The sequence below is a fragment of the Eurypyga helias genome, unplaced genomic scaffold (genome assembly GCF_000690775.1).
Source record: "Eurypyga helias isolate BGI_N326 unplaced genomic scaffold, ASM69077v1 scaffold3464, whole genome shotgun sequence".
NCBI lineage: Eukaryota > Metazoa > Chordata > Aves > Eurypygiformes > Eurypygidae > Eurypyga > Eurypyga helias.
This window is the reverse complement of record NW_010244167.1, coordinates 80,559-104,008: the sequence shown is the minus strand read 5'-3', so window position 1 is coordinate 104,008 and position 23,450 is coordinate 80,559. Positions and strand designations below refer to the sequence as shown.

At 40.7% G+C, this 23,450-nt stretch overlaps 1 protein-coding gene across 1 annotated transcript in view; it reads left to right on the top strand.

The window, feature by feature from the left end:
• Positions 1-23,450, top strand: part of ARHGAP6 (Rho GTPase activating protein 6) — a 61,561-nt gene that overhangs the window by 20,493 nt on the left and 17,618 nt on the right. The window contains exons 2-7 of the mRNA XM_010149643.1: positions 759-830; positions 10,263-10,519; positions 14,164-14,359; positions 16,016-16,071; positions 19,951-20,101; positions 21,115-21,263. Coding sequence (XP_010147945.1) covers positions 759-830; positions 10,263-10,519; positions 14,164-14,359; positions 16,016-16,071; positions 19,951-20,101; positions 21,115-21,263 — 881 coding nt within the window. The remainder of the gene's footprint in view (positions 1-758; positions 831-10,262; positions 10,520-14,163; positions 14,360-16,015; positions 16,072-19,950; positions 20,102-21,114; positions 21,264-23,450) is intronic.

Here is a 23,450-nt window from a genome sequence, read left to right as displayed (position 1 = left end):
TGCGTTTTTGTTGACTTTTTCTTATAAAAGATGCTGCTGTGGGAAATAACAATAGCCAACCTTTTGACATAATTGCTTCAAGAATGAACCTGCCTACGCTGTTGCTTAAAATCTTTGGTGCTTAATACCTTAGTGAAAACTTGCATGATAGATGGGGTGTCGGAACAATAATTTCCCTGAGACTCTAATCCATCTGAACAAATGTGGACATGCTGTACCAAACTGCTGTCTCCCCGTGTGAGTTCAGATGGGTCATGTGAAAGGTGGTCAGCTATCACCCAGCAGGTATGACTGGTGTGCAGAATTTATCCTGCAGGTTAATAATCCTCCCTTTCCAAATACTACCTTCAGTTCCGCACCTGAATCACAGTCTTGTGACAGCGGACGAGGGCTAGCCAGTACCTTTTGCGTTTGTAGCACCTTGATATCAAGAGCATCCAGCAACAAGCCTCCATTGTTAAGTCTTTAGAGTTGGCTTTCCATTCTGCCACATGGGCTCTGTGGCCACGTGTGTGTAGATGTGCCCAGCAGCACACAGTGGGATGCATTTTTGTTCCCCAGTACAACCTCGGCATTTGAATGAACAAAGCAGCACTCCTTCGGGCTGTGAGAATCCCTAGCCTTTGTGAAATGTACCCCACACCCTTCCTGACTCCAAGTGTCATGGCTCTCTCCATGTTCCTACAGCTTGTGCAGCAGTTCAGCATTCTTTCTCTTCACTTACTTCCTTTTTTTGTTTTCTTTTTTTCCTGTTACAGATGGACAGAAGAGGAAGAAATCGTTAAGAAAGAAACTGGACTCATTAGGAAAGGAGAAGAATAGAGACAAAGGTAAAATAAAATGGGTAAATATTTACTGACTGCATCTTAGTTTTGCATGTGAGATTTCTTCAGTCTTAAATGTATAATTTCTGGAGTAGGAGAATGGTACTGATCTGAGGTACTGCCTAGGTATTTATTTCCAAGTTGAAAAATATGTCTTCTCTTTTCTATTTGTTGTTAGGGTAAGTCACATCTCTTCAACTGAAAACTTATTTCCTGGGAAAAAAGAAGGAGTTGAAGGACTGCATTTTTTTATTCATTGTTCTTTCTCTTCCTTTTCACCATCCAGTGCGGAGTGTGGTCTGGATAACATGATCCAGTTGTTTACCTGGATCGGCACTCTCCTCTTTCAGTTTGCAAAGCATGTGAACCCAGCCCTACCCCAGCTAGTCAGTTCGTTTGCTTTTCTTTTTTTAGCCTTACAAAGAAAATAGCCCTTGTTTAAAATATATAAATGCTTCAGTGCTACTGATCAGTTGGGTTTTAATAGACTCCATGTGACATGGATTTACAGATACAGTTGGACTCTTTTGTTTGGACACTAATCAGCTTTATGGGCTGGGTCCTAATCCACTGGACTTGACCTGTAATTGCAGCCGTTTGAGCGAAGTCTAGACAGTGAGATCTGAAAAGTGTGTGTGAAATCGCAGGTTTTTTTCATGTAGGTAATTGTGCATCTCCTGGAAAAGATATTCTGGAAAAGTGTTAGTAAAACTCAGCATTAACACCCCAGTTTCACAAAAAACCACAAAACCGCACAAATTTATAAGAAGAGAAGTGATTTAGAGTTTAGTTACTCTGATGTTACTGCTTGTAATCTAGTTTGGCAGAAAGATGAAACACTGAAATTCCACTGACAAAATTAACATCCCCGTTTCAAAGTTACTTGAGATATTTGTCAGGAAGAAAATATTTTCCTTTTAATTTTTGTTTGTTTGGTGACTTCATGTATGGGATTATTACTTTCTTGGTTTAAAAATGGCTATGGAAAATATTTGCATTAGTCTTTCTAAAACTGAAAATCCCCTGACACATTTGTTTGGATAAATCCAGTGGCCTCCCATGTTGCATTGTGAGCACCAAATCTTTCGTTTGTTACGAGAATTACGTGATGTAGCCCACATGCAGAAGGGGTCTTTAAGGAAGAGGTTTAATGATTTTATAGCCACCTTTGGGTAAAGTCTATCTTGTACTCCTGTTACTGCAGCCAAATGTAATGCATCATATTTAAGCTGTCATTAACTTGCTTAGTTTCCTGGTTTTTTTTTTTCCCTGTAGTTCTCCATGCAGTTAAAAGTGCAAAGCAACATAATTCTGCACAAAACCTTCCCTGCTTTTAAGTACATTTGCCAGATACTGATGTTCATAGTGGTCTATGGGTTGCTCTTCTGCGTCAGAAATAGATAACTGATTACTGCTTGGGTTTTTCTTAAATGTTCTGTCTCTCACAGAATTTTGATGCACTGAAGGCTTTTATCTTTCCCCCATGTGGGTAGCATGGCTTTCATAGACTCCCTTGAATGTATGTATTTAGCTCTTTTGAGAGTTTTAATGCACTTTATCTTTTTATTCTCACTTTTTTTTAATTGCAGTAGCAGATTTTAGCAATAATACATTGATTTGATAATTCACCAAAGACCATAATTTGTTGTGTCACCCAAACCTCGTGGATGTTTGCAATTGCAATTTCAGAACTCATCCCAGTGCCTCTTTGGTGCTGTGCCTTGAGAAGTGATAGCTTCCTTTGCATACAACTGCTTAACCCACAGTTGCTCTTTATTCCTCTAAATCGAAAAGATTTTTTTCCACATTTACCAAAGATCTTTTAAACAATGATTTTCCTTACATTGCCTGGTACTCTTGTGCTTTCCTTGTAGCCTTATTTTATTTCAGCTGACCTCTGTTTCTTTCAATTGCACAACTGTACTGGTTGAACACTGACAGATAATGCTATATTCTGCTATTACATTTCTGTTCAGGGATTTTTTTCTGTATGTCCATCTTACATGATAGCATTTATACTCCATTCAGTTTGTAACTTTGGGGATATACTTTCTGGTTTTATTCTGATGGATTTTTCTGAGTGCACTTTGCTGTTTAGGGCTCAGTAGTTGCCCATAGCAAAGGTCAGCACTTTGTACTTACTCATCCTTGTATATATTTATCTACTTCTGTTTTTCAGCATTGCTCATATCTTCTGGTTAACTCTACCCAAGCATTTTTAAAAATCACTATGCTGATTCTCTTAATTTTAATTCCTTTTTTTTTCCATCTTGGAACTGCAGGCATTTCAAACATGTAGCGCTCTGCTTTTGTCCTCTTCTCCATTCTTCCACTCTCTTATTCTCATTTACAGAGATATCTTACATGCTTTCTCCATGCATAAAATATTATAGGAGCACCTCTTGAGGGGAAAATACCCCAGCACTACTCAAACAGCAGAATCTATATTTCTTGCTCCTTCAGGATGTCTGTGTTGACAAGGGGTGTCGGATTGGTCAGTAAGGGTACAGAGGGACAGAAAACTGGAAGGAGTCAGGTTCCCAACCAGGTTGTTTCAGCAGAGTTAAAAGCAGTCTGTGTTGGTTCTTGTTTGTTGCCAGCAGGAAACGTTAGGCAAAAATAGCCTAGATAGCAGCATACGGTGCCCTACTTCTCAGCCTTTCTGTCCATGGTTATTTCTGGTGCAGTCTTCTCTGCTTTACTGAGTTGTTAAAGATCACCTGCCCCACAGATGTTTTCTGAGCAGACTCTTAATCCATGACGGCAGAGGGATGAGCAGCCAGGAAGGTGCTAGATAGAATCATAGAATCATAGAATGGTTTGGGTTGGAAGGGACTGTAAAGATCATCTAGTTCCAACCCCCCTGCCATGGGCAGGGACATCCTCCACCAGACCAGGCCGCTCCAAGCCTCATGCAGCCTGGCCCTGAAGACATGTTAGCCTGGTACCATTGGTGAAGGGCAGCTGTTTTCCTGTGGGGAGCAGCAGCACCAGCATCTCCCCCAGCTTCAAGAGTTAGACAGCATTCTTCAGCTTTCATGTGGTGAGCTGGCTCTGGAAAGAAAAATATAAGGCTTCCTGCTGCTGGTGTCCATAGGATTAGCCCACCATGTTCACATCGCAGCCAGCTTCACCACCTTCCCTGAACAGTGGTCTCTGTGTCACCCAAAGTCAGAGTTAACCTCCCTCAGCATGTGTGTCACAGTGAGCTGGAAGCATTAATCCTGTCTGCTCCATGGTGTTTTTTTAACAAGCATTTCTACCATTCGTTTTATAGGCTGTCTTCCATTACCGGGCAACTGGTCCAAAACAAAACATTTCTCACTGTGGGCATGGGTGTGCTCACACAAAAGGCCAGGAACACGCACTTATGCACACCGCCAGGTCCCCAGTCCTCATGTCCGAAAGGAATGCCTTCCTTCTGTTTATTTTTAGTTTTTTATGGAGTTATTTTTTGGTAACGAGTTCAGCTGCATCGTTGTGAGAAGGAAAAAGCAAGACAAGGCCACAGGACATCAGAGGGGAAGCAAGGAAACCAATTTCCAGAACAGTTTATACAGACCGGTTGTGGCTGCCTTAACACAAACAGCATTTTCATCCCTACAGCATCACTTTTGGAAGCACAGTTTCAGTCTGAAGTGTATATTACCAATGCCAAACATCCTGAGTTTCCTGCATCTCAGCCAGGGAAACCCCACGTACCAGGACAAGTAACAGCCGAGGGGGCCATGTTGTTAGGTCTTGCCTAGAGTATGTACCACCTGAAAAGCCTTTTTTTTCTTTTTAATAGATAGGCTCCTGAAGGTTAATCCTGATGATTGCATAGCACTCTGATCCTGTGTGTGGGTTGCAGCCAAAGATCACCGAGATGTGCCTGGCGCAGGAAACCACAGAGGTGGAAAACAAGGCCGCCGTGCTGATCAGCAGGGAAGCATGATGAAGGTCTTGCTGCAGGGTGCGCGAAGTGGGAACCTTGTGCAGCATGTAACATGTTTGGTCAGCGTTGTGTCAGTGTGTGGGCAGCTCCAGAGAAAGAACAGGGAAGGCTTGTGTCTTGCCTGACAAAACCTCTCCTTTAGCATTGGTGTGTACTGAGCAGCTGCAGGGTGTAGACTGCTGGAATTGTTCTCTCTGGGGAGGTACCATCTCAAAATGTGCCCAAGACTGTTCTCCCCCACCCCACCAGGTGTCTGTGCTTGAAAGGCGTATTGAAAATGATATGGTACTTACTTCTTCTAGGACTGTTTGGAGGTTTAATCACTCGTATTTTAGGACTTGGTATAATCTTGGGAGTTTTTGCTCTCCTAACATCAGATTTTATTTAGATGGATCAGTCAGTTCACACATATGTCTGTTAAGTGAGAGTTTCAGTGAATTGTTACACTTTCGAAGGCCAATAGAGACACTAAAGTAGAATTCAATGCACTTTATATGAGGTTCATATCTTTATTTCGTCCTTTTTGACAGGTGTGTCTGTCGTCATCTCTTTAAAAGGGAAAAAATTTTAAACCAGGTGGTTTTTCAATTGTTTTTACATGTCAGAGTGATCACTAGAGCAGGATGTAGCAAAACTTGCCAGATGTAAACAGACCATACAGGAGAGCAGTGCTCAACCCCAATATTTAAGCGGTATTTTCAGCTTCCATCATTCAGTGTCTTTGCTTTTCTCTACCCTGTCTCCTTGTTATTAATGACCATCATGATTCTCAGTCGTGCTGTCTACAGTTGTCTCCAAACATTGGCTTTGGCTACTGACAAACAGTACTCGGGCTGAAGAAGCAGTAAAATGTCAGTACTGCTTGGAATAAGAAATTCTCAGGATGCTCTGCATGATGGCAGCCGGGTACTGTTTCCTTACAGATTCACTGCTAATTTTGATGGCAGCAGAAGCAGAGCCTCTCGTCTGTCTCCTGCCAGTGATACAGGGAGTCAGCGTAAGCATGTCTCCTTGGAAAGTACACTAGATGTCTCCCGGAAAGGATTTCTCCTAGAAGATATTATCAGTAAAACAGCTCCATTTTGCCCTGGCTCCAGTAAACCCTACAGGTGAACTTGTTACGTGCTTTGTTGAGCAATGGAGAATCATCTCTTTTGCTGGAATGTAAATACTTGAGAGGTTCTTCTGTGGGGCCTTAGCAGAGCTGCTCTGTATGCTGGAGTTCCTGAGAACAGGCCTTCCTGGTAACGCTGTGGCATATGCACATCTAGCAGCAGATGTTTGATTTTTCTTTAGTTCAAAATTCTTGAAAATGTCTTCCATGTTTACTTCCCAGCTATGCTTTGTAAATTTAGAGGTATTTCTTAACGTTTGTATTTCTTCTTCAGTAATTCAACCTATCGTGTTAGTATGCCTTGGCACAGACTGAGGAGAGAGCTGAATAGATGAAGTTTCTTTTTTTATTAGAGTTTATCAGAAATGTGCTTTCTTCAAGCCTTTCCAGTGCCCCACTGTGCTGCTTAAAGAACTTCTAAAATGTTTCTCATGCTCCCTAGGCAGACAGAAAGTGGTTTTTTTAAGCAACACTCTGTCGTATTTCGTACTAAAGTCAACTAAAGGCCTAAAGAACTTCTTAATTAAAAAACCAACAAAAACAACAAACAAACAAAAAAACCCACACAAAAAACCAAAGACCGACCCACAGAAAAAGCCTAAGTAATTGGCAAGGCCTAATATCACTCCTTGAAGATCAGTAAGCTCCAGCTGTTTGGAGAAAGCAGTTTCAGCCAGAGAGCTGATGCTGTGAGAACACTGTCTTATCCTGAGTCTCCTGGAGTCAGTGAAGGGTTTTGGCCAACCTTCAGATGGAAGGAGTTTTTCCATTCCCAGTATGCATCAAGGTTTACATTTTCCTTATTTTCTTGCTTCCAACACTCTCTCTACAGATCCAAAGTAGTTAATTTGTTAGCAAAACAGAGTTACTCAGTCTGGATAGTTGGGGAGGTTGACTTAAAGACTCCTTTCCATTAAAAGGGATATTTAAAAGTGTATTGATCTCTGAGCTGTCCCCCACTCTATTCCTGTAATTTAAATAGAGGTAGTATAGCCTCTCAGTAGGTATCGATCACAAGGTTTTAGCAGCTCAAAATCAGCACTTAAGCTGTGCTTAAGAAAAACCCAAAGTGCTAAGGAGACTTCTCCAAAGTTGCTGTGTTGTATGCTGTTCACTTTATTAGCCCTGAAAGGTCTAGAGTATAAACCTCACTGGTTTTTAACAGACTGCTGTGGTTTGTGGGATGGAAACCACAATTTTCACTAGCTGAATCTTCAGAGAAATCTTTGAAACTATACTTGGACAGGGTGGCATGAGTCCCAGTAAGCTAAGCATATAGGTCAACATCCTAGAATCTCATCATTTGATTAGCAAAGATAAGGATTTCTGGTCACTGAAACTCTTACTTGATCTGGCTGGGAGTTTTTCTGTGACAAGCTGCTTTTTATTAGAAAATGCCCATTTGCCATCACAGAAAGATTTCTTAGGAAATCAGTTTAATGGTGCTTTCTGCAAAACTTCTTTTAAGCTGTCCACTCTGATGATTGAAGAAGTGATGAAGTTTTTGTTGGTTTTACAGAGAGTAACTAACTTAGTAGCTTTGGCACTCACTTAGCATATGTACAACAAAGTTTGAGCCGCTGCGCTACTGAACGTTTCTTTATACAAATTAAACATCTCCAGCAGCAGTTATCCCTATCCTACAGCAGGAAATAGGCTGTTGAAGCTTTTACCTTGATTGTGAAACAGCCTCAAACCTACACATCTTACATCTGAGTCAGTGCCCTTTCTACCCCATCAATGGGTTGGTAAATACTTTGCATGACTACAACTCTTCTTGTCAAAGGGGCTAGCATTCACTCCAATAGACATGACATTACCTGTCCAACAAGGAAATTTTTGGGATTGAATACTTCTGAAGAGTGGTGGGCAAAACATGTTCCAAACCACCACCCCATGGCACACATACACTAGTTTTAGTGGGAACTTGAGGCTGTAGCCAATCTGTGGAGAGTGCAACCAGTTTTTTTATTTCAACAAATGAGCAAAAAGTTACTGGATTTGCCAATTCTTTAATGTAATTACCACTGCCAGCCAGCATCACTTCCATCTGTATTTAGTCTGAAAATCAGCCAGTTGGTTTTCATCCAGTTCCCCATCTCTGCCAGGCATTGAGAAATCGGGGAAGCGGTTCATGTCCTTTGAGAAGGAGGCCTACAGCAAAGCAGCCCATAGCAGAGGTTCAGTGTCCTTTCATTGCTACATGGGCATGTTGAGCAAGAGCAATTAAAAACCTGGCATCCCACACCTGAGAGGTTTTGAGGAAGAGCAATACCTGCCTCAAAATACCAGCCTTTACATAACAAAGTCAGGGAGAGGGTAATTTTAATGAAATTCCTTTAATGAAGCAGTGCTGAGATCTCCTCTCCTGCTGACCTTGACCCAGTTGATCCTAGTGCTGTAGGATCAATGGCATCAGCGTGCTGTTGAGCATCACTGGGCTACATACTGCTGTCCTATCCCAATTTGAAGCACAGCTGGCTGTGAGCTAAAAACAGAGAAAGATTTCATTTCAGGATTTCATATGGCTCAAGGACTTTTCTCAGGACATGTTGTGGAAGGATGGATAAATAGGGATGCTGGAGGTATAACAAAGTACCCAGTTAGAAAGGCAAAAGGGGAGACATTGCATATGTGCGTTTCAAGTTGTCTTAAATGTTCATTGGAGAGAGAATTCAGAACAGAAAAAATTTCGATACTAATACTCTCATCATTTTGTAGGCACACTCTGCTGCGTGCAGGAGGGATGGGTCTAACTGTGCACTCCTGAAACTGGCAACCCCTGCATTGCTTGATCCCAATGTGATGATGTTCTTCCTTGTCCTAAATTAAATGCAGATGGGTTTAGATGTCATTCTACTCACAGGTCACCTCCGGATTTGTTTGATATGTGAGGCTATGCTTCCTCATTTAGTTCTGTCTGGCCTCCAAAGTTAGTTCATGTCTTAACATTTCATACTTTAAAGGGCAATAATGTTTTTCACCAAATCAGGACAAAGAGCCTTTGTGTCTTTAGTATGATAGGATAGTAGTATCCTCATTCAAGATTCATAAAATTTACTCTTTTTTTTCAACAAATTACTTTAATCTTAATGATAATGCAAACATAGATAACATTTGAAAGTGTCATCAAAGATACAGTCAGACTTCTAGTCTCAGGAGGAGCTTTGGCCTTTAGTCATTTAGACTAAAGGGAAGATGAATAGATAAGGATTTTTCTTTGGGTTGGGTTTTGGGAGGTGGTTTTGTTTGGTTTTGGTGTTGCAGGATTTTTTCCTTTTTTTTTTTTTTTCATGCTTAAAAAAAAATACTGCTTTTTGTCTCTAGTGCTTTCTTTATTCCTGATACAAGCAGGTCTGAAGCTGGAACCTAGTAAAAATTGCACCCATTTTCACCAGGATGAATAGAGTCAGCAGCTTTTCTTAACATTCTGTGTGAACGCAAACCAGTTCTGGTTTGCAGTCTAATCCGATGGTTTTGATTCTACTAGTCTCAGATAGGTCTAGATTTGAAACATAATGATGAGAGTTTCAACATTAATAGGTTGTTGGCTAATTCACCGTGGAGCATTCACATTTTAGCATTTTACTTTGAGATCTGAAGTATACGCTGGTTTTGGTTTTGTACATTACAGTTATATTGGTGTGGGATACGATTATGTTCTTTTCATTAATTGAGAGAAACCTATATTCCCCTGTATTTCTGTATGGCCCTATGTATTTTTTGTACTGCTCCAAAGGATCTTTAGCCTGATAAATCACTATTCAACTGGTTTAATCTTGTATAGTTCTTGTATATAACTAAAACCATATCCTTGAAGTTGTAGTCTGAATAGTGGATGCACTTAAAACTCCCTGTACAGGTAGGTGCTTACCCTCCTGACCTGTAACGAGACCCAAGTATATGCCTGTACCCCTTCACTCTGGTGCCCTGCAGCATTTGTGACAAAGAAACCTGGTGAAGGGGTCTGAAACAAGACATTTGTGGCACGGTCCAGCTAGGCTCCCCAGTCTTGGGATTAGGTTACTGGTGCCTCTGATGACAATCTACATGTAACCAACGTGCCTGACTTCCAGTTGTTTTCAGTGGAAGTTAAGGTCTTAATTAGATCAGTTCACAGTTGATTTTCCAAGATTCTGTGTGGTATATCTTGCACTATTCAACTGGAAACAGGATTCAGATACCATGGGCTACAATTACCTGGCACGTCTCCGCTATTATTTTATTGTCTGCAGGTTGTTATTACTATTATGCAGTCCAATATATATTGGAATTTTTATATATTTAAGGGGACTTGAGATAGTTTTTCTTTTTAACAGCTTAATTCTTTTTGTACTAAATAAATGCCAGATGTTCAGTAAATATTAATCTTCTTGTTGTTGTGCAGAATTTATTCCCCAGGCTTTTGGAATGCCCTTGTCCCAAGTGATTGCTAATGATCGGGCCTACAAGCTCAAGCAAGACTCTCAGAGAGAAGAGCAAAAAGATGTTTCGGATTTTGTGGCCTTTCTCTTGCCATTCGGAACTAAAAGACAGAACAAAGAACTTTCAAGCAGTAACTCATCTCTTAGCTCAACCTCAGAAACACCGTACGAATCCACTTCTCCCAACACACCCGAGCCAGCGCCACGAGCAAGGAGGCGTGTAAGTAGACCCATTGCAACGTGGTGCATGCCAGTAGGTCTGGAGGGTCTAGCTGGAGCAGGTAAAAAGCCTGTTGTGACTGTGGATTGTGTGATATTTCTTCTGTCATGTTCGAACAGTGAGTTTTTTCAGGTGGAAGCCGGCCTGGTCAAAACCAGAAAATTCTAACTGTAGTGGAAATCTTCTTTACCTAGTGCTGGTGATAAAAGATAGTGTGGACTGTGCAAGTCTGTTACAGATCCCAAAGTGGCAGAGAGGTTATTTACAATCCTTCCTGTTCACTGCTTTTACCTACTTCCTTCTGTCTAGGTCTTTTAATTTAACAACATCCATCCGTTTTCAACCTCATTGTTTCAATCAGGGAAGACAAAACCTATGTGATTGATATTGATATGTGTGCTTATGTTAATCTAGCTCCACAAACTTGGAAATAAACCTAACTATTCATCCCTATCCTAATATTCATAAAAATCCCCATGGTCTAATTCTGATCATGTCCTCAGTGGTAAGAAGCTGTCAGAGTAAATTTGTACCAGGTTCTTTGAAGGACATTTCTGCGTCCAGGCTATGAAGATGCTTTTGGCAGCAGAACACAGTGCAGTGGGGTGGGTTGAAGGTCAGTCCTGCATGTAAGATAAGTACCTGGTAGATCACTTATTTACAGGGTTCTGTCCCTTGTAAGTAATTTTTATGCTCTGAGCTTTCCAGTTTTCCAGTACTGCAGCTAGTAACAGTATCAGAATCTTTCTTTTTTTTACTATAGAATAGAGGTTCTAAAATTACTGCTTTTTAATTTTATTTGCAATGGTGGGAATAAAATGCATAATAAAATATTTGCAATAAAAAACTCTTAAGTAATCTGAGAAAGAATTTGTGGTACACGAACAGACCCTGGTGGAAAAAAAAAAAAAAATCTTAGGATCTTCACCTTCTTATCCCTGGGATGATACCTACTTCCGAGAAACGCTATGTAGGGCTCTTCAACCCACGGTGTTAAGAGGGGTAGAACTGGAGTACATTACAAATTAAGAGAAGATTGAAGAGTCCCATGACCTGCCTTCTTTTCCTCTAGCTGTCAGCTGAAGCTTATACTTGAAGTGTCTACATACTGTCCGCAAATAGCTGAGGGCATGATTTTTTAAGATGTTTGCATTCTTGTACACACAGTATCAGGAGCTCAGTCACACTGCTTTACTACTCCAATAGCATAATGTATGGAGTGAAAATGTATCTGCCATGGATAGTACTCTATCCCACGCATACTCTGTAATGCTGCTCATTTTCAAAAGAGAAAAGCCTTCTATAACACCTAAAAAGTAAAGAAAAGCTTTATCTGACCTTCATTACACATCTGTCCCTCTAGCCTTCGTTTTCCTTTTGCTCTTTCCATCTCCTCCTTCATCTCCACTTTCCTTCATGTTTCTGAGTGCTTAGCTTAAGACTTGCCTGGTTTATTTTGATTTTTGAGCTTGTCGTGGTGGAGCAGGGACTGGTTTCCATTGTGTGCAAAAGTTATGCCTAGGAGATGGAACTTGATTTTTCTTCCATTGCTGAGCGCTGCAGTCCAAGAACCGCTGTGTCTGTATTAATAGTCCTGGAGCAGAGGGCAGCAATGTGCATGACCTCCTGCATCATTCCTCAGCAGTCATGTAGGTCCAGCTGAGCCCAAACAAATAGGTCTGGCTAAGTTTGAGCTGGATCAATGGAGCGTGTTAGTAGACTTATCCTGCGCACTTTGAAATTTAAAATCAGAGCTGACCTGGACTTGCTGTTGCAAAGCAGTCCTGTATTTCAGCCACTGGACTCAAGGTCACTCTTCCTAAAGCCAGCTCAGTGCCCCAGTTAATCCACAACTTTGATAAAATGCCCAAGGATAACGGTGAACTGACTGTATTTACATCTATTTTAGGGATCTGAATCCGACTTAAGTGACTCTGTGATAATAATGATTCATGAGGTGAGGATGCTTTGCAGACAGGGAAGGACCTGATATAAAGGAGGTACCTGTCGTACAGGAGCTGCAATGGTGTTGGGATTTTCAGTGTCAGTCAACTAATTTTCATGTCTGAAACTCCAAACTCTTAAAAACAAAATAGAAAAATTATTCAGTTGGAATTTCGCATGCATGGATCATGGCCAGAGATGATTCTTTGGTTTTGAAGTGATATTTTTTTTTTCCCCTTTTGGCAGGAAATGGGTATCAAGCAAATGTACTTCTGAGAGACATCAGAAATCAAGGTTAAAGTTGCATTCTAAAGGGTGTAGTAATTGTTTAGGGATGTGGGTCCAAAAAAATCTGAAAACTTCACTGTGTTTTATTTATAAGTCTTCCATGAGTTACAAGAAACAGCTATACCTGATAAGCTAGATGAGGGTTTTTTTAAACATATTATGAACTAAAATGTTTTGAATTCATTTGAAATCTCAGTGGACTTTGTATGAGTTGACTATGAGTCAGAAATCTTTGTAATGTTCGGTGGTCTAAGCTGATGGAACAAACTACTTCTAGAGCTTAAGATTCCCTAGCAGTTGTACAGTTCTCGTTCAGTAGACGTAGAGATCTCGCCAGCAGTCTATGAAATACGTGTCAGCAGAACAGTGTGCTTTTTAGAGTTGTCAGCAAAGTTTTGAATGGGAATTTATATTTTCTTCATTATTCTTTAGGGTGACACGATGGAGCTCTGTACAATACATTTTATGTTATGGTAAAATGTGTCCTTTGTTTCAGAAAGAAAGAAAATAATTTATAGTAGATGTTTTTAATGAGAATTAAACCCCAAATTTTTCTTTTTGTTTTATTATTATCTGTAAGTCTAGATGTCCCCATAAATGTTTTTGCCTGGTACGTTTAATAAAAATTGAGGGAAACGATTATTTTGAAGTGACGTTAATCTTGTGGTTTGAAAAAAAGAATATTTTTCAAGTGTGAACATTGAAGCATGCCATAAACCTCCTGTTGCTTGTGCTGCTTTATCCTTTACAGACTGCTTGAACTTCTGCGCCTTGCTTTATGCCAAACATAGTTTTCAAAGCTTTCACTGGAATTTTAATGATTTTAAAATACATGAAGTAGAATTATCTAAAAAATATTGCCCCTCTACTTCTCTGATGTGTCTTTGTTCTGTGATAGCATGGGATTATTTCAATCTCTATAGTTTTATGTGTTTATGTTATTAGCTTACTGTATACGGTCTGTGGCGGTAAATCTGTTCATCATTTTCACTGGTCTAATGGCCCAAGATGCACAAAAAGTAGGGAAGGAGTTTAAAAATGTGTATATAACTCCAGGCACATAAATAATGTACTGCTGAGTTGTACATACAGACCAGAATTCATCCTTGTCCTGCAGTACGTGCAGGCTTACAGAAATAAAAAGGTGTGCTACGTGAGTGGAAAGCATTTAGTATTTTCAATATCTAATTTGCATTCCTTGTATTATGGTAATAATAGCATTGGTACCATTGTGATTTTCTCATCCACTATGCTGGTATTGTAACTTCATTAATTTGCAAAAACTGCGTAGCAAATTGTATTTTTACATTATTTTGTTTAAAATGCAGGTAGGCAAAAGTCTGTTAGACAAGGTCCTGTGGTGTTTAGATTTCTGCAGCCGTACTAATTGCTCTTGTATGTGTATTTTACAGGGCGCGATGTCTGTGGACTCTATTACAGATCTTGATGACAATCAGTCACGATTGTTAGAGGCTCTCCAGCTCTCATTGCCAGCAGAAGCCCAGAGCAAGAAAGAAAAGGCAAGAGATAAGAAACTAAGCCTGAACCCTATTTACAGACAGGTTCCTCGGCTTGTAGATAGTTGCTGCCAGCACTTGGAAAAGCATGGTAAGAATATTTCATTTACCCAGGAGTGGCAGATATATTTTTACCATAATATAAATAAATGTGCATATTGAGAAGCAAGCATATAGTTCCAATTACAAGGAAATTACATCTTGGAAAGTCAATACACTTTCCCTTCTATTTTGCTTCTTGCTAAAGATACCGTCTCAGAAATACTTAGGTGATATGTTCCCAAACTAAGGATCTATGCTACAAGCTTTCAAACTGTCCCGTACAGCATTGGGGAAGAGGCATTTCTCAGACATGGCTCATCTTGTACTGGAGTGCTTAATTCTGTGCGAACAGCTCTGCACACTGTGTGGGCTTACCGATACCTTGAGAATGAAAGTCTGAAATGTGCTGGTCAGCCTTGGGGTCATTCTTCCCAGCCAGTGGATCTCAAGGTGTAAGAGCTAAATTGACTTTTTGTACTACAGTGCAAGACTTAACTGGAAAGAGCAGGTGAAGATAGAGGCTTAGAGAAATTAACAAAACCCATGCTAAATTATATTAAGCTCCAAGAAACTTTTTCCTGTTCACTACAAGACTTTCAGGCTGCCTACTTCGTTAGTCCCTTGCCTGAGTCATCCTGACCAGCCTCAGGCTCAGTCTTGCTCTCTCTGAAGGGAATTATAAACTCCTGCCAATATTCTTCTCATATCCACCATCCGCAAAACAGTCATCAGGATTGGTTGACTTTGAGAAATTTAAAGATTTCATCCTTTTTGCCAAAAATATCTGTGTAAAGTGATTTTATGTACACAGCTGCTTAAGTCTAAAATATCCACACACGTTCTCATTGCCAAAGACCATGTCACCTCTAAGATGACATTTACTCTCAATTTTTTTGGTTTCTGTTACTCAGCAAAGTATGTCCATTCAACAACCACGTTATCATCTGATCTTCTGGTAGTATCTACAAGGCTAGAAGAAGGTTTGAACTGATTTCTTATGGAATAGGGGGCAACACCCATTCCCAAATCATTTTAAGTGTGACACAAGAGGCAAACCTGTGCTTTACCTGAAGTACCACAGTACTCCTTTATAGCTTTCCTGCATATCATAGCTGCTTCTACCCTATAAGATGGATGCAACTCCAGGTAGAATTCTTCCTTGTAATCTGCCAAAGTGCCCTAATTATGCCCCTTGAAGGAAATGCAGCTTTGACTTGACAGGTGCTGTACAGCCAATGGGTAACCCCAGTCACCAACTGCTTCCTGGGTCCGAAGACACAGCTCGGTACCCAAGTATTTAGTTGTCTTACTGCCTGTTTACTTTGATGTCGTTCTTGGAAGTGCCCCCTCCAAACACTGAGCAGTTCCTCACTCTCTGCATACCTATATCCCTGCTGGAGTAGCAGTGGCACTACCAAAATGGCATCACAAGAAATGTCATGGAGATGCCATTTGCAAGTTAGGTAATGTGAGGTCCTTAAAAACTACAGTGAATGGGCTTCTTAATCTAAGACAACTGAGCTTCACCTCAGCATGGTAAGTACAAGTTTGTAGGGAAGTACATGGAGGGAGGGAGGCGGGAGGGTGGGAGGGATCTGGTGTTTATTCTTTTAAGTACACACATAGCACAGATTGCTTTGGTTCAATGCAATTTTCAGCAGAAAATTAAACAATAAAACAGTTGTCTGATGTGCTACACTTGCAGGTCTCCAGACAGTCGGAATATTCAGAGTTGGAAGCTCAAAAAAGAGAGTAAGACAGGTGAGTAGGTATGGATACGCTTTTCCCTCATCAGCTGTGATACGAAAAACCCTGATTCCTTTCTCATAGGTGATTCCCCAGCCATCACCTGGTGAAATTCAGGCTTTCTGGGTCAGTGATTTTATTGTTTCTTTGATGGCTCATAACAGGCCATTTCCAGTCATCTTTTACATTTGGTGGAATTGTTGTCAGGTTCTCCGCAGGTTAACAGTCTCTGTATGTTTTGCTCTGCAGACCTAGTGCAGGGTTGGAGATCCAAACAGACTACAGTGATGAAATTTTCCAAAGGTTACATTTTTTTTTTGGCTGCTAGGTGCATCTCAGAAACAGCTGAAGCTCCCAAAGTAAACTCAAACTGTAAATCTTTTTTGGAAAACTTACAGTATGAGAAAATATGCAAGTACAGAACAACCTGATTGACCCTCAAATTGCTGCTCCCAAATATCACCTTTCTTTTACCCCTGTTAAACTTGAAGGTCAGAGCAGACCCATCCAAGTCCTAGTCTCAGCCAAATGTTGAAAAAGCAGAGACAGTGTACAGTTGGTTTCCAGAGACAAAGTCAGAAGTGGGTGTTCCCTCAGCCCTCGATACTGCTTTGTTGTTACCCGAAGTTGGGAATACATGTTGAGCTGGAGCAGTAGAGAATAGTGCTTAATGGTTGCATGATGCTTAGGGAGGGAATAAACAGATACTTCCTGGCAGGGGTATTTTCCTGTAAAAGACCAAAAAGATCAAATAGAAGAAATCAAAAGAAAGCTTGACTGCATCTGATCCCAAAAATAATAATTCTTTGTTACAAAAAACTACACAGTATGATGTCTGGTGCTCTGGAAGGTTACCTTGAATAACTAAACTGGCTTGATTCTGGCTTGTAGGACAGTATAGACTACTGATTTGTAGCTTATTCTTCAGCAGTTTCTGTTGCTGAGTGGCTGGTGTAACACAAAGCTAAAGACATTCATGGCCTGCAAATGCAGTCCTTAGATCAACACTAAACTAGGTAAAGTATGGAAAAGTATGTTGCCTGTCATTTGCATTTCAAACTTGCATGTCAAAACATGTATTATCATTCAAGGATGAGTACAATTGCGTCATTCCTCTGGGAAAAACACAGAGGGCTTGTTTCATTTACTTCTAAACTAAGCCTTAACTTTGAGCATCAGTGACTTTCACCAGTTTTCTGCTGTGTTTTCAAAAGCTGAGGAAATCAAGAGGTTTGGGTATTTGTGTATTCTATTACATGGACTAATTTATTGAATTAGGCGAACTAATATATTTCATTAAACAACATGGAAGCATCAGCCTGGTCCTAGCAGCTACAATAATAAATGTTGTCAACATGAACACATGGGAAAATCTGGATTCAATTAAAATTCCAGTCATTTTCTGAACCATGGAAAGCCAAACCCAGCACTCAGATTTGGTGTGCTTTTGCAGCTGTTCATTAGGGTTTTTTGTGTAGAAAGTAGGCATAGTTTTGTTTCCCTTAGAAAATGTCCTGTAGATTTTTTTCAACTCCAGTTTGTTGCAATAAATACTTAAGTAAGTAAACTCATGTGCCAGCGGGGTTTTTGGTTGGTGAGCAGGAAGAGAAAATCTAGAACGAGCGTGCCTATTACAAACCACCTCCTTCACATTCAGTGGGGTGTAGGACAAAGATTCTGAGCTTGTGTTGACTCAAGGTGATAGGTCTGGTACATCGGGGTGCCAGGTACCAGCCTGGGCCCAGAAACTATACAGATGCCTGAGCAGAGCACCTCTGCCGAGCTTCTGGTGGGCGCAGCCCGCTGCGCTGGGCCTGGTGACTGGGTGGCAGCTCTGCGGGTGAAGCAACCGCCAGACCCTGAGGCTGAAGAGTGAAATGACTGGAGCTCTGCTCTCCCATCCCCTCTCCCAGCAGGGATGTCGTCAGCTCTCATGTCTTCAGCTCCGGTGAATGCTGTAGTTCACTGGGTGTACTTTCGAGAAGTTGAAAAGTAGTCCCTGTGAATGAAGTCTGAGAGACATGAAGTTTAAACTTGGAAATACGCGGTTTTTAGCAGCAATGATACACGGACCCAAAATGTGGCCGTGTTTCACCAATGATTATCTGATACTGTGCTAATTAGGACCTCTCTGCAGGCCTCACAGGGTGTCAGATCGTAAGTGCCATATTCAAGAATGTAGCAGCAATTTGTAATTTACAGAATCACAGAATCGTTTGGGCTGGAAGGGACCTTAAAGATCATCTAGTTCCAAACCCCCTGCCATGGGCAGGGACACCTTCCACTAGACCAGGGTCCTCAAATACAACTGTTAGTGAAGTTAGAACTTCAGTTAGAATTGTTAGTTAATTTACCCAACTATTTGTGAAGTCCGAATTCCTGATGCAGTGCTAGTCTGTTTCCTCACTTGCTTTGGGGCAGTAAGTGCAGAAGCAACCTTCTGTATTGAAGCAATTTATGGTGCTCCACAGGGATGTTCCCCATTTGCCACCAGTCTGGAGTACAATTCAGCTGGTAATGAAATCCCCAAGTTGGCACTGGAAAATCTTTGACCACAGATCAGGGGTGGAAGCATAATACTAGATAAAGAACAAATTCTGGTTATCATAAGTATTAATAATGACCAATATTAATAATGTTAAAAGTAGTCTTAATAAAAGAAAGCAGGCTGTAGTTTTTATAGAATACCTTTCATGCTCGCCATGAAAGCACGATTTCAGCTGTTAATGTGGGATTTTCTACATTCCTCTGCACTATACACACCCAAGGTAGATTTGTCTGTGATGAAGATTTGCCACATATTATCACAGACATATAGTTTGCTTGTAATTTACCTTCATTCTTCTTTTTGATATGTCTGTAATAATAATCCTGGTAAAGAAAGCTGATACCTCAGACAGATTTCCTCATTTAGTAAGATTTAGATACAATTGCTCTCTGAGAAGTTATATGTGAGATCATGATACCTCAAAATTATTAGCAGAGATACAAAACATTTTCCTAGGAAAGAGTTTTAAAACATCTTGACTCTTTTCAGAATTTAAAGAGAGTAAAAGTTGAAGCACTCAGCCTGCAGAAAGTATTCTGCTCTTGGTGCTGGGAAATCTCTCCATAGGCAGGCTTTTATCTTTCCGCAAGGCGTATTGGATGTGGAAGAGGAATTTCTTCTGCCTTTGGGAATCGTGATGCCTTTGAATTATGCGGAATTTGTCTGAGGACTGTAACTGGAAACAAACAGCGGTACCTCGTAATGGTATTAGTAGCTTGCTGTTTGTTAACTCCGTAATGATGATCACTTAGTGAATATAACTAAATTAGGAAGGCAGAACAAGGTGCATGTGGACAGATGCCATGAAGTCTTAGTGAACCTGGTTGCTGACTGCTTAAATACAATCTTAAATCACTAGAGAAATGTGAGTTGGGTGGATTTTAACACTGTATCATTGTTATTATTATTAATGTTTTTGTGCAAAAACATAAATGTTGTGAAATGCAATTTTAGTCCTTCTGGTCTGAAAGCTAGGGGTAGTGCGGTAAGGTGGTATAAGAAAGCCTTTCTTGCAGTTTTCCTTATTCTCCCTGCTTTCTGCCTTTGTTATTAATCTTACGTTTCGGCAAAAACTATTTTAGGCAAATTTTTTCCAGAAAAGCGTGCCATCTATTAGCTGGTAAGAAAGAATTGTATCTTATTACAGTCCAGTACAAACCTTAAGTTACGTGTTGTGGAATAAGCAGCATTTAGACATTAATTATATCTTTGACCTTGACAGATACTAGTCATTTCCGATCTGGAAAGTGAAAATGGGTAAACCTGTATCTTAAAAGATTTTCTGTGTTGGGATGTACTGATTAGGACAGGAAGTAACTGTGGGTCTTTGTCATGATCTTTTTCAGTTACGTGAAGAGTTTGACCGGGGCATAGATGTTGTGTTAGACGAAGAGCACAGCATTCATGATGTTGCTGCTTTATTAAAGGAATTTCTGCGTGACATGCCTGACCCGCTTCTCACCAGAGAACTTTATACACCTTTCATCAACACTCTTTGTGAGCTCTGCAACATCTTGGTTTACCAATTTTCAAAAGCTTCCCTCTTTGATTTCTTTAGTCTCTAATAACCATATTCTTTATTGATGTGCATTTAATACTCTAGCCTTGATTTGCTCCAAGTATTTGTCAAGTATACATTTGCTGAGGACTTTCCCTGGTTTTCATACTGTGTAAATATAGCCCATAAAACTAGAACAAGAAAGATTTTGCTTACTATACCTGTTTTTGCATTTGTATATAGGATGTGAGTCATGTTATCTATTAAATCCTGACCCTGTCATTGATTCAGCAGTAGCAGATCACAGACTTCCATTTGGATCCTGGTATCTTACTGCCATTAATGCTTTTAATTTTTAGACCTGTTCGCTGACCAAAATCGCAGTCTGTCTTCAAAAATCTAGTTTCAAAAGTTCAAGTTTCATCATAGCTAATGGTCCTCAAAGCTATCATATTGAGTAGTCCCAAATGTGTTGCCTAAGACCTGAGTTCAGACTCTCACAGATTTGGGAAAATGGCTACCATTGCATTTTAGATGGTTAAAGTGGTGGTGCAGAACATCCTTTCTATCTTTAGTTGCTTCTCCAGTCTCCCAGTCCCTCTGCAAGATGTGAAATCGTAAGAAAACCCATTTAAAATGGTGAAAGCATACACTGACTGGAATGCTTCCCAGCAATGCCCTGTGTATTCCAGTAGTATGCAGTTAAACAGAATTTTGTGTCCAGTGGCCGTGATGGAGTGTGCAACATGGATTTTGCTCTCTTATAGGCTGAGGAAGGATCTTATGAATCTGTGAACAAGGAGTTGACCAATGAAAGCAAAAATCCCTTAATAGTATTTGTTACACTTCTGGTATTTCCTTAGAATTTTTTCTATTTCTTCTGATGTTATAAGGAAAATGGTCCTTAGACAAAGCTATTCTTACACCTTCCTTTAGGCCGGGAACAGTGTATTTGTTCTGCTTTTAGGTTAGTTGGAGTGATTTTCTTAGAATGTATTTTTTCCCCTCTTAGTATTAGAGCCAGATGAACAGCTAAGCACCTTACAGCTTCTCATTTATCTTCTACCTCCCTGCAACTGCGATACCCTACACCGGCTGCTGCAGTTCCTCTCCACAGTGGCTGGCCACGCAGAAGACACCACAGACAAGGATGGCCAAGAGGTAGGTCCCCGTTGCTTGGGTCGTTTGGCTTTGCTTAATTTGTGCTCTGAAAAGAGATCTTTAAAGCTGTGAAATGAACACAATGGTGGCATATCCCTGAAAGATGGGTTGGATTTCATATTCTTGCCTGCACATTTGCCATTTAATTGTTTACTATTTTCTTAGGGCTGTGACAGTTTAATTGTTCTATGACTTAGTCAGTGAAGCATCTACCACTTCCTTTGGGAGATTCCCAGTGTATTCGAACTCGTTGTTAAGAACATCTAACGGTATCCATCCTTTTTCCCCCCTTATTTTATCATGTTATGTTCTGTGGAAAAAATACTCATGTAGGAAAGTACCAGGCATTCAAGAGTATGATTTTTCATTTTCTGCTGTTGCTTTCTTTGGACACAGCAGTTTCCTTCTTGGTTCCTTTGGCTTCCTTGTATCTGCTGAGTAGTGAAGAAAAAAAATAAAGGACAGGAATTACACCTGCGTCTTTGCAACTGTTGGGAGTGCAATCACTGGTTGGAGTCAGGGTCCATCTTTGCCTATTTTCCTTCTGGCCTCCTTTCTGTTACATTCCAGACCGAATACCGTGGAGAGGTTGGAGTGCACCCATCCCACAGAGGCAAAACACCCATAGCCACGTAGCTGAGCCGTACTTGGAGCATTCACACGTGTGCATCTGAGCTGTCCACACTAGAGAAGATCTCAACATCCAGGATTCCCGTTTCCTACCAGGAAAATGCTTGGGCTAGTGAGCTGCTCTGCAAAAGGTGGCAACTCTGTTGTAATGAGATGGCTACAGTCTGCCACTGCTTGACAGAATTGCAGCAGTTTGTCTGGGGGAAGGAGTTCTCCATCCTCTGGACGGAAGGAGGGACTACCTCTGAGGTTACTTCTGAAAATCCTAGACAATTTTGTCTTCCAGAAGTAAACCCTTGCTGACTTCTGTCAAATTTGCACACCTTTTGCAGTTGACTGGTTGTAACAATTGGCGCTTTGAGACTCAGTTTTGCTGAATTTCTGCCTCAAGTCCTAATTTCCAACGTGCTGTATGTAACTTCAAGGCCTATTTCACTTTTAAATCCACTTTATATGCTATTATTTTGGTTCCCAGCAAGGAGCTGATAAAAAGCTACACCATTACAATGGGAAGCATTTAAAAAGAGCAGCTTGTAACAATTTTACTTAAAAGCATTGCATGTATAAGCCAGCTAAGGTCATGGCCCCCCCTGGTCCTGCAAAGAGTTCTCTGTTGGTTCAGGAATGGACCCAAGAGGATCGTATTGCAGGGCCAGAGGATGCTCCTTACGAGAGTTGGTTTGGCCTAACAGTTGTATTAAAGGTGTTTTCATTCCCCTTAATAGTACATCAGCTCTGCTACAGGTATTTGGGCAAGGCAAATTTATGTAAGCTATCTTGGCAGTATTGTAAGCATCAGGAATATTATGTGCAATGGGGTAAGTTTTATAGGTAATACAGTATTCTGCTTATAATTATTTAAGTTATTCATGAATAATTAAGCGAATAAAGGCATACAGGGCAAGAGAAAGTGTTTTATCAGTGGTTTTTTATTCCTTTGCTATCACTGGAAGGAAAACAGACCAGCTTTGGCACACAGGCCCTCTTCATGACTTCTTTCAAAAGCCGTTCTCTCACAAAGATGAAGAGGGATGATTAACTTTATTAAAATTACTCACATTCAGTTAATTTCAGGGGATATGTTTACAACATTTTTTTAAGGGATGCTTTAAGGCTGCCCTTAAGAAAAGGCTCTCTGTGCAAACAGCTTGCACATGCAGATGCAGGCACAGCCAGAGGCTGCCCCTGGCACACTCAAGGCACTGGGTTCCTCTGCCTCCTTGGTGGCTCAGTACTCTGGCAGTGTTTAAAAAGCAGGTCACCCGAAAAACAGCCGGGTGCATGGTGGTGCGCAAATAAGGGAGTGTGCTGTACTCACAGTCATGCTGGGATGAATCTCAAAGTGCCAACGTGTTTCTTATGACTGCCCATGCACCTACTTAGCACAGATGTCTTTCCAAGATTACACAGTGGTCCCACCGATAAAAGGAAAAGCTCTTTATACTATCATCTCTATGCTGTCTAGTTGAGCTCTGTAAAAAATAAACCAGGTACAGTCAGTGCACAGTTCTATGTTTGACTAAAGTATTCAGCAAATGACTAGCTACGAGGGGGGCG